Below are 12,631 nucleotides of genomic sequence, written 5' to 3'. Positions count from 1 at the left end.
AGGTTTCTTTTTTACAGAGGAAAATCAAATTTTAATGAGATCGACCTATCGTTGCCACTTGGCTGTTTACAGACACGAGGAGGGGCAGGCGCCTCACAACGAAAAATTAATTAAAGGATAAAATGAAAAAAAGGATTAAAAAAAGGACACAAAAAGTAAAAAAAAAAAAAAATTTATCTAAGTATTTTTTCTGTTCATGTTTGAAAATAATCTCGTCAAATTGTGACAAAATGATTTGTGTTATCTCCCCCTTGCTCTCCCTTCTCCTAAACGAAACAAAAGATGGCCGCTACCTGATCGATCTCATTAAAATGATTTTCCTCAGTAAAAAAAAAAAAAAAAAAAAAAAAAAAATACTTGATCAAATTAAGTGATTTTTTTTTTTGCATGAAAACTTTATTCCATAACGAGTACGTACAATATAATTTTTTTTTCAATATTTTCATTTTTTTAATGTTTTGATTAAACTGTACAAGTACCTATAACTATATTTAACACTGAAATTCATTTCCAGCAGTGTATTATAGATTTGCTCCTTTCTTTTGTTGATGTTCATGTTTGTATGGATAATATCATTAAATAAAGTTAATCCAAGAGCCTGGGAATAAATAAAAATGAAGTGAAAAGTGAGACTCATACAGAACTGTGTCTCGGAAAAAGAACCACTCAACACAGGTGTTGTCGCGAACACTTGACTAACGGCTAGAGAAAGCTGAAATTGCACAAATAACTAATCCTCTAAGCTTTGTAACCATAACCTCCTCATTTAACTTCTATCGCAAACTTGTTATACACAAGAATTTATTTCCGACAGTACATGGTATCAAGCAACTTTTTTTATTACATGTTCAGATTGTTAGTTGAGTGGCTTACATGTTCTTCTGAGGTATAGGTTTGAATACTATTGTCTGAATAGACATTTTAGGTTTTTTTTTGTTTATTCCCAGCCCTATGGATTAAAATAATCATTTATTCAACAATATTACTGATGTAAACACGAGTATCATTAAAAAAATACAGCATAATACAAACAGATATTGAAACAGAGACAATACAAATAATACTAAAGATTATACAACCACACATTTTCTAGGGGAACAGGATCCCCTAAAGATATAAACTAAACTTGTGAGATCAGTGCCAGGGTCGGGAATCATTCCTACAAAATATTCCACATTCCCAGTCTATCTTAAAATAGTAAGTGGACAGACAAGACACACCTCACATATTTCCTACTAACTAGAATACATATACAAGGAAAGATTTAAGAAGGAAAAGTCACATACTTCTCTGCAATTAAAGGCAGGATGAAGAGGTGAAAGCTAAAGAGATTATTTTATTGATCTTCCTTCAAAGAGATTAGACACAAGATTAGGTAAGAGTTTGGAACGAACTGAATTCGAACTTGAAACACCATTTCCAGTTCAAACCATTAATCACTTGGCTAACAGTTTTGTAATTAGTATTTTTTTTTTTTATTTAAATAGATTAAAAAAAATTTCTATTAAGTTAATATTTTTCTTATGCCTTTCTTTTTTTTTTTTAAATGATCGCAATTCACTGCAATCAACATACTTTAACTATTGTTTATATAACAAAGATTGTAAAACGTGGAAGGGGAGGGGGGTTAGATTTTGTCATAAAACGTTTTATAAAAGGAAAATAATCTGTAGCAATAAGTAAAGGATAATTCTTACAGAATTTCAGTTTCTTGTATATATCTACAAGTAATCAACGAATCAAATAAAATTTTTGACAAATAGAAGATCAAGTTAAGGAAACTTTAACAGGGGATTTCAAATCTTTAAAAATAGGGTTCTTATTCACAATTTGAATAAAAAAAACAAACAAACATACAAAACAATCTTTATGACGTATGTACTCATGTAACGAAGATGTTAGATCCAAAAAAATCAGGTAAATTGTTAAATTTTTTTATATATAGAAAATAATTTTTACAATTTTAACAGTAATTCATAGTCATAAGGCTGATTTTGATCGTCACAGGTTGATTCAAGTCACCTACAAATTATTGATTGCTAAAAAATTTGATTGATTTACATCATTGTTGGAATTGAATGACGGGTACGTACATCCAAAAGATTTGTCTATATTTTCTGTATTTTTTTTTTTTTTTTTTAAAGTGGAATTTTAAATGAAAACCAATAATTTAGTCAATCCCTTTTCTGGAACAATACCTAAATGATTCATTATATTGGCTTTTTTAATAACTAGAAAGAAATCGTACTATTTTCCCCTACAGTTATAAGTTATTCCATAGTCTGCAACAGTCTAACCCCTCCCCCTGCATAGATTGAATATATTAAAACTTAAAAACAAAAACAAAAGTATACAATCAATTGTATTTAATTTATTAAATGTATTAAATTAAATAAGTGTTTATTTTTAATCAATTTTTATTCAAAGGACATAATGGTAAAATTCAGTTGCAAGTTATACTCTCTTGAGGGTTGAAGGTTCAATCCTCAGTGCAGGCTACACTCAAAATACAAATGTGAATTACTTGTACTTCTACCCAGTTATGGCTGATGAAACAAGAGCATGTTAACCCCACGGATTAATAACTAAAGGGTTCCATTTGAAATTCCATGCAGACTCCAGAGTTCAACAAGATACATTTGGAGAAGGTTAGAGATTACATCAACTAAAACATTGTGAAAATAACATTCAAGATGAGAACAGTAGTTAAAAAAATCCAAATGATACGAATAATCAATCCTACTCTCAAAAATCCAGTTTTTTAATTTTTAATAAATTTTATTACAAAAAAATCTGAAAACTACTAGCAGAAATTTGATAAAAGATAGAAATAAAATAATATATAAAATCTATATATACACTTGACAGCAAAGAAAAATAAAACCTTCATTAATAAGTTATAATTGTCCGCAATAAATAAAAAAAAAAAACAGAATTGTTCTAATCTTTAGATGATTAAAATTGTGTGACGATTTCTTGTGCATAGTTTTCACATCTTTGTCACAAATATTTTTTTAAATTACTATTAGTAACTAAAATATTGAAATAAAAATACAAACCAAATATTCTAAAAATTGCTAAGAAAGGATTACAAAATACTTGTAAAACTTACAAATATTTCTATCGTCTATGCATTAGGAAAGATATGAATCTGCAATACTCTCAGCTATCTATAAAATAACATCTTGTATTCAATTAATCGCATACATTTTTGCGGGAATGTGAGTAGCCAATGGCAAAACAACCTGAAATCAAGGTGACTCTCCCCCTTCCCCATGTGTGAACATGAAAAGTGTAACGCAAAACAACGTAGATAATAAAAACACATTTAAAATAATCTGAAAACTTTAGTGACATTTCGTAAACGAGAAAAACATCGAGTGAATATATGAAAGGAAGTCATTCTTAGATGAAAAAAAAAAAAAAAAATCATCCAACTCCTTTAATACAAGAGACGTTTCAAAAGTAATGTCTCCTATTTTTTTATTCCGCCCAAATGGATTAGAAGGGATTGCAAATTGCATTGTTAAGATGACTAAATTTATGCATTCATGAGCTGAAAGTTTCATTTGTTGAAATATTGTCTGTGAGAGTATAAAAGCAACCCATCATAGACGTTCATTAGAAGCAGAGACATCAGTGAATTCCTTCAAACAGAAAAAAAAAAAAATTGAACCAATCATCCACCAGCATTTAAAAAACCAATGCAGTTGATGTCAGCACAATTAAATGGGTTCATTAACTTCAGAGTGGCGACATAGATGTGAGTGACAAAGATCACTCTCTCGACTATTATGATCAAGGTATAAAAAGAGGCTAGCAAAAGTGCATTGAGAATGATAGTGACTATGTAGAAAAATAAATTCTGAAGCACAAAAGGTCACTCATTTTAATGGCACCATTCCTATCTCTGTAGCTCTTCAAGTTTTAGGATTAAAAAAAAAATAGGAGGCCTCATCTCCTAGCATATATAGGAAAAAATTTTCAATTTTTTTGTTTGGTTATATTGAAAATGTTTTTTTTCCAAAGCCATTGCATAACACAATAAATCTGAGAATACTTTTACAAATAAAAATTTAGGCTGGTTCTTGACGACACAACTGCTGTTGGTGACTTAAAACCAAATCGTTTGTTCTGTAGATATGATTTGCAGTTAAACTCGACAGAAACATTTGGTTAAAAATCAAGGAAATGATTATTTTTGTAAACGGGTCTATCGTATAGTACTTATTTACTTGTCTACCTACAAGCATAACGTTAATGTGGAGAAAATCCATCTCCCCAAAATGGGGCACTTTGGATTGAGACAAAAATTAAAATTGCCTCAATCTAGAAAGATTTTTTTCACTGACCAAAGAGAAAAGAAAAAGTACAGTGCCAAAATAGATACTAGACTTTGAATTTTAGCAAAAAGTAGTTCGGAGTTTTTTTGTTTTTTTTAATGTGATTTTTTGATTCCCCATTTCTGTAGGAGTCAAGAGTTGGGTTGTTTTACAGCATATCAACCCCTTTTCGGTTTATTAATGCCGAATCCCTAATGTAAAATTTCCTCTGTATATAATTATTTGAACAAGTTATTTTTTAGCCAGTGATTAGGGGAAGAGGTTCATACCTTTCCTACCATATGTTAGTGCTCAAATCATTGCAACATATCTGATAGGATTTCAACTCTGTATTGACATTGATTCCATGAGCTGTGACCAACAGTATCCATATGGCAACTCACGCACCATCTAGAAGGAGTTGTGAATCTATTTTTGCAGGATTCATGTTTTAAGAATTTTTTTTTTTTAAATACACTTTTGTAAATGTTCATGTAAAGCATTGTTTGGGTTAACTGGACAAAATTTAAAGTCAATCAAATCTAGGAATCATTGAAGAAATTCATTTTGGTTGGATAGCAAAATTTTTTAAACATATCATGTATAAGTACGCAAATCAAAACATCTGGTAATTAGTAATAACAATTTTACCTAAAGAATATGAGTGAGAAATCTTGAAACAAAGTTGATAGAATGAGGATATGTATTAAGTGCGTGGGAGGGGGTCATCTGCTGGAAAAATCCTGACCCTTGATTACAAAAAAAAAAAAAAAAAAATTTCTGCAAAATTTACAGGCTTAAACCATCTTCATCTCAGAGGCAAGGTGTATGCATTATATGTAAGTTATGAAAATATGGCGATAAAGCAACACGGAATCTTTTGAGTTTCTAACCTGTAAGGAATTGTCAGAGCTACCTAGCTCTACTCACTGAGAACTGTTGAAATAAATACAGAAAATCAATACATAAATTATCTTCCAACATTTTTATGGACACATGAAATATATATCACGTGCTAATTTTCAGTATTTACTTCAATAGTGCTCGATACTTGAGTAGAGCTGGGTAGTTCTGACTATTGCTTACAAGTAAGAAGCATGAAAGATTCTGTGTAACTTAAGTGTCATATTTTCATAAACCCCAAGTTATTTTCAACGAATAACCTGACTTCTGCTTATATCACTATAAAATAGTTGAAAAAAACACCAATATGTTGATCTTGTTAAAAAAAAAAAAAAAAAAAAAATGCATAAAATGTTACCTGTTGTTGCCCATAGGGTTGATTCATCTGTTGTCCTGGTCGAACCTGTCCAGCACTCATCATGTACCGCTGAGAATTTGGTGAGAATTGTTGATTATTATATTGTGATGGTTGCTGAGGAAAATTGGGAGGAATACCTGAGGATCGTCTTTGTTGGGCCATTTCACTCATATTTCCACCTCCCTGCTAGGAAAAGAGAGAAGAGAAAGAGGGAAGAAAAAGAAAACTTGTTAATAGGGGCAATAAATGGCAGGTATACTTTAATACTTAGTTGACCAGCAACATGGTTTGGGTCACATTAATGACAAAAATCAAAATTCACATTATTCAAATTGAAATGAAAAGATCAATTCAATTTCGTGATTAAGAAAAAACTTAAAATCATTATACAAAATATTAATATCATATTGAATCTCCTTAAAATCAGCAAAAAAACTTTTTATCAAGAACGCATGTAAGCTAGAAATGGTGAAAATACTAAACTTTTTTTTTTGCTTTATAAAGTTCGGTATTTGAAAATGTTTATAGATTTGCGTATATTCGATTCACTTAAATAATCAATTATGAATTTTAGAACAGCCACTGTGAACAATATTTAGTTTAATTTAGTTTCATTCAAAGAGAGGGTGGAATCGATTTTGTGAAAATTAAGATATCTTTTTTAATTTTAACAATAGATAATTGCTATCACTAAATATCCCCCAAATGTCAGTTTCTTTGTAGTATTAGAAGGGTTTTCAGAGGGTATAATAAGGGTACAACCTCTCATATGAAAACTGAAATTCAGGTTAGCATATAATCCATAGTAAGTAGATCCCAATTAACAAGATTATCCAATTTTCAATTTTTTAAGATATCTTTATTAAGACTAAGCCTTAAATTTTAAACATTTTCTCCAATCAAACTTGGAATAAGGATTCTAGACATAAGGTTTAGTACCATATATTGATTTTAACCTTTGTAAAGGGGGCAATACAAGGTGCAGAACTGGAGAGTTCATTTTACGTTTAGTTTTAAACAAGAATCACCTTCATTCTGTCTTGAGATAATGAATAAAGGCAATTGTGAAGCAAGCGTTGCGCAATCCACAACCACCCCTTCCCCTGTGCTACTCCAGTGACAGAAGTCCAGAACAAATGGAAACGATGCCGACATAAGCGGAGAGCACACACAGCACGTGGTATTCCAAAATAGTCATGCATTTAGTATTGACCAAGCTCAGCATTGCTTAGCTCCGGTGATCTAGTGGGAACCAGTGTGTCAACGTGACTATTCCGCATATATAAAATACATCTTGTGATTTTTAAAACTCTAACATAAAAAAGTATTTTGAATTTTAAACGGCCTTTCTTTAATTTTCAATAGAGTTTTTATTGAAATAAATCAAAGTAACTCGTGTTTTTTTTTTGTTTTTTTTGTTTTTTATTAATGGCCAAGGAAATTTAAATCAAACAAGAATTTTTAATTCATTGGAGAATTCATGATTTTCTTAATATGGTTAAAATACTGTATTAGTGTATATCACGTAATTTAAACATTATGCTTTAAATATATTAAATTATTTCAGATTAATAGAGGTGACGTTTAAAGATAAATGAGATAGAACAGTAAATTTTAACTGACAGTTTTCAACAAAAAAATAAATAAAATAAAAATGACCATATGTTAAGAAAATGAAGATTTTAAAATATCTATTATAATCTAAACATATAAGTTCTTAAAATTGTAATTAACATGTCTTTAAATTAAATTATCAATTTAAATTAAAATAAAACATTTTCAAGTGTTCAATATATCTTAAAATGCATTCGTAAAAATAACATTGGTAATTAAAAATATTGGAAAATGTTTTTAGCAATGAAAATTTGAAATTTCATTTTAATTTAGATATAAATGAAAAAGTATTTCTTTATAGATATTGGGACAGGAATGGTGATAGTTTTATCGATTACATTTGAAATATTGCTCGAATTATTTCAAAACTAAATGTACCTATACAGCATTGTTCGTTTAATTTTTAATTTTTATTATTTTTTTAATGATTTGGAAAAACAAAGAATGAAGATTTTGAAAGTGTAAATTAATAATTTACGATATCATTTGACATTGTTATATTCTTATAACTAACTGTTAATATTTTTAGTTTGCTTTAATATCCTTTAAGAAGCAAAATAGTTTTCAATCTTAATACCAGAGGATTTGCTAAGAATTTTAAAGCCAGAAATTCAGTTCTATTCAACAGTTTAAAGGCTGCCAAACTCGATTGCAAGTCACGTAGATGCGAAAAACACACTTTCAATTTCAAAAACGTTTCAACAAAGGGAGATAACTTCTTCTCACTTTAATAATTTGCAATGGTAAAATTTGTAGATGGCTTCTTGGTATAGCGCTTAGAAAAATTAGAACATGTGCTCTCTCTTTCTCTCTCGTCACTTTGTTATCAAAATAAACAAAGGACAATAAACAGGGCTTATCAACAAAGAAAATCTTGCAGAGGAAACCTTTCAAAGAACACTAAAAATTTACAAAGATTGAGAAATTAAAACCGTATTCAAAGAGAAAACTACATTTTTATTATTAGAGAAAGTGACGAGAGGATGGGGGGGGGGGTAATTGTAGGAAATTTAAAGTGAGATTCACAAAAAAGGAGAAACTAGATGAAATATTTTAAAGTTTTTGTGTTTCTTTTTGCTGAATAATGAAAATTGATTCAAATAAAATGTAATGCCTTCAGGATTAAAAAGATAACTTTAAAATAAAAATAGTAAAGTAGTAGGAGAATCCAATTTATACATTTTAATCTACAAAAATTGGTATTTAAGGACTGCCTTATTCCATTTTTAATAACTTATAATCCGAAGCGTCATTTAATATTTTTTAGCCAAAATTTTTTTCAAGTTTCTGCAGAATTTGAACTGATTTTTTAAAATCCGAAACTAACCTTGCCCCAAGTTTTAGCTTGGTTCAAATTCTGTAGAAGCACCAAGGTTTTTATCAATTTTAAATTAATATACATTTTAGTAAACGCGTTTTAAATTTGCATTAATTTAATATTTTAAATGATTAAAATGTCTTATAATAAAAATACAGAAAAACTAAAAACGCTATTTTTTTAATTGGTAGCAATTTTAATAAAATGTTCTTATACATTAGCAATTTTAATATACTTTAATATTAAAATGTAAACGTTTTCAAAATTTGCATCAAGTCCTTTTTTATTCTAAATTATTTAAATGCACAAAATCAAAAATTAAAATGCAGAAAATTGTCTTGACAATAGATTTTATTTTTTATTTAAAAAACTGAAAATTTTATGCTAACTTTATTAAAAAGATTTAAATGAAGACAGTCTTATTTGGTTAGAATTTTTTTTAAGTTGTTTTTATTTAAATCTGAGAAAATTAAATTCTTTGCGTTTTTTTTATCACATCCAATATTCGTTATTAGCAAATTTGATCACAAAACTCATTATGCAAAAGTATTTTTATTTCGAGAAAGATTGTAGGAAATATGTTGGTTTTATTTGTTAAAACGTTGATTTTCGAAGCGATTTAAATATGTTTAAATGTTTTTTAATCGTTGGTTTCAGAACAAAAAGACTAGAAAATCCAACGATGGCGACGACAAGCAATTTTTAGCCATTTTCCCCTTCTCTTCAAAAAAAAAAACAAAAAACGAAACGAGTTTGAACTATATACAAAGAGAGAAGGATATGCTTAGTTTATTTATGATTAATTGTTTTTACTAGAAAAATTAAAGAAAAAAAGATTGAAATTAAAATAAAATTACAAAGATAGAAAGAATATTAAAAACAGAAAGCGAAATGGGTCATTTGCTTTTGGGAGGAAGGAAGTAAAGAGCTGCTTTTTTGAAATGGACGAAAAATAATGAAAATTGTAGACAAAGCAATCGTCTCAAAATGACGATCATTGTGAAGGAAAGGCTAAATAAAAAATATTTTATTTAAAATTTAAAGGAAAACTATTTAAAAAAACAAAAACAAGTTATGTAGGCGGTATCGTTTACTAAGTTAAAATGGTTTCTTCTTGGCCATATTAAAATCGAGTCGAACAGTAATGGAAGAAAGGAGGGAAAATTGCTGCTTTGCTGTGACTATTATTTCAAACAAGAAATCAGATTTTTAAGGATAAAAAATTAAAATAAAATGATTTTATGCGATATAGAATATTTTATTAGTAAAAAGAATAGCTTAATAATTGTGTAATTTAAGGAGAGAAAGACGGTTTTATTTTTCAGTATTGCTTTTTACCTAGCTATCTGCCATTAGAGATATCACCCATCATGGCCGGATTCAGCTATTTAAGCTTGTTTTATAAAGTAAAAACGCAAAGTTTTAATATCACGTTTGGCAGAAAAAAAATTTAGGAAATAAATTTATTTAAAAAATAAATGGATTAATTAATGGATTTCCTGTCAATTAAAAAAAAATATTGTTCGAGAAAAGATTTCTATTAATTGATCTTTGTGCTAATATAACAGTAGCCGTAATAGTAGTAGTGGCGGCCGTACACTAAGTTAATCAAACTGAACGACCGAGAAAATTTTTTTTTTGTTTGAAATAAAAAGAAAACAAGTTTATATTTATGTAAGCAAATATATCTAAACATTATTTACACGTGCGATACTCATCTACAAGGGGTAGATTTGTTTGTTGCTTTAAACAAAGGGAATAGCTATGGAAGGCTATCTGGTCAAAGAGGGCGTTATCATGGAAGAGGGGAAATCGCTTTTCGAAAAGAATGGGGAAAACTGGAGAGAAATAAGTTTACGGGGGAGAAACAAGCCTTAAAAATATTTCATGTGTTATAGAAAGGATAGAAAGGAATGTTAAAAGTGTAATAATTCAAAAGGCAATTTTTAATGGCTACTGTATTAAAGAAAGGCGAAGCGGAGGAGTGGAATAATGAGAATATAGAGAAGACCCTTCTATTTTCTGGCCAGCAAACAATGAAGGAGTCAAAAAGATTTTCACCAGAATAAGAAAATCATTCTTTTGTTAATCTACTTGAATTTATACTATTTTTTATACGGATTATCCAGTCAACAAATTTATATTTCCCTCTGTAAAAAAAAAAAATAAATAAATAAATAATCATCTAATATATATATATATACATAATTTTAAATTTTATTTTTACTCAAATGTCAGAAAGTAACTTTTGGCTAAGATTCACGTATTTTTTGGTAGATTTGTGCTTTTTCCTCCTAAAGAATGGGAAAACAGTATTTTAAAATCGAAGGAAAACCACTATTTTTAGAAAATAATCGAAGTTAGAATGGATTGAATGCAGCCACCAGTTTAATTCATTTTCTACAGCAGAATATGAAAAGAAAAACATTAATCCATGTTGAATTAAGCAGTATAATTTACAAACCCCAGTTAGCAAGATTGATATTAAAAAAAAAAAAAAAACGTTATTTAGTATATAGTTTAATTATCTAAACTAAAACCTTACTTGGCATATAAAATACTAACGGCCTAACCCAACTGATAAAAATAATTATATAATTTTTAACTTGTGTTCCAACAAAAATATGATAAAAAATATTTTTAAAATACTATTGTTATAAAAACTATTTGCAAAAAAAAAAAAAGAAAAAGGATATTGAACCCTTTGTGCATGCAACGTTTGCGGTCTTGATTCGAATTTTTCACACACACACGACAGACTTTTGCACAAAGGATTCAATATTCTTTCTGGTAGTTTTTTTAACAATAATAAAATGTGGTTTATGATTATTATACGTAGATGTAGTTTTAGTATAATTTTATGACGTGCTGGAGGACGTTTGTAGAAGTCAAAATTATGACAATAATAATATTTTATTAACAAACTTATTCAGAATGAAACATTTTCAGACATTATGTCTGGTTGATAAATATTACTATATACGACATAGTATTTTAATAATTTATAAAGCACTATCAGCTCTTGGAGAACCTACAATCGAGCACTTTGATGCTTTTTTTCTAACTTAGGATATATATAATATATATATATATATATATATATATATATATATATATATATATATATATATAAACAAGGTATAGAAAGTATTTTCTTATTCTATGGAGTTTCAAAAATTAGTATTTTTTTCTTCAGAGGAAACAACTAGCAAATAGAAATATGGGATTACTAATCAGCACAAAAATTGAGTACATGTATGTATATGATTTGCTGGTTATTTCCTCGGAAGATAAAAAAAAAAAGCTCAATTTTTGAAACTCCATGTAATACGAAAATGATCCTTTGTTAAATAAATTTCATTAATTTTTTAAAAATTAATGATTTGTATGTTGATGCTCTATTTCAGATATTAAGCTTTTTTTTTTAGGATATAATAGAATCTAAATATCAACTTATATATATATATATATATATATATATATATTTACACCCTGCACTGATGATTCCCGAAGGATTGAACACTAGCGTCTGTAAGTAATAAAAAAAAATAATCATAGTAATAATTATATATATTTCCAGGTGTAGTTTTGTTCATAAAGGTCAGTCCTATGGATCTTAGTGTTTATATAAAAGTGCTCAATAACATAAATAGCTTTATATTTTACTCTAATATTTACAAAAATGTTTGCCTACATAAATGCATTTTAAATGATTAAGTCAACATCAGGTTGAGAATTTAATAGTTTTCAGCCTGATGACTTAACCATTTGGGCTATAATAATCAAAACATGCATTTATGTAGCCAGGTGGGTGTATATATATAAATATATATATATATATATATATATATTTCAGCTGATAGCACAAATAATGCAATTATGCAAGTCTCCATTCTATCAAAGTCGACAGTTTGAATTTCAGGAAAAGCTAAAAATAAAATTAAAAATTGAGCATTTTTATTAAAAAATTTCTTATTATTAGCAATAAGAAAATTTAAATAATTCAATCATAAAAGATAAATAATAAAAAATTTTTTTAATTATTTAACAAGTAATAATTTCTTTTCTAACATTAGAAAAAAAATAATTTTATTTATAAGTTAAATGTAAATTGAG

The 12,631-nt window shown here is 28.0% G+C and overlaps 1 protein-coding gene across 10 annotated transcripts in view; it reads right to left on the bottom strand.

Annotated features, from left to right (window-relative positions):
- Positions 1–12,631, bottom strand: part of LOC145263108 (AT-rich interactive domain-containing protein 1B-like) — a 161,563-nt gene that overhangs the window by 142,035 nt on the left and 6,897 nt on the right. For 7 of the 10 annotated variants that reach the window (XM_080120038.1, XM_080120040.1, XM_080120042.1 and 4 more), the window contains exon 2: positions 5,584–5,769. In XM_080120038.1, coding sequence (XP_079976164.1) covers positions 5,584–5,769 — 186 coding nt within the window. The remainder of the gene's footprint in view (positions 1–5,583; positions 5,770–12,631) is intronic. The other 3 variants (XM_080120039.1, XM_080120044.1, XM_080120046.1) reach the window with 1 other exon arrangement.

The sequence above is a fragment of the Euprymna scolopes genome, chromosome 38, assembly GCF_053919585.1.
Source record: "Euprymna scolopes isolate OS-2025 chromosome 38, ASM5391958v1, whole genome shotgun sequence".
Classification (NCBI taxonomy): domain Eukaryota; kingdom Metazoa; phylum Mollusca; class Cephalopoda; order Sepiida; family Sepiolidae; genus Euprymna; species Euprymna scolopes.
The sequence above is the reverse complement of the archived record's forward strand: the minus strand, read 5'-3'. Positions and strand labels throughout refer to the sequence as shown.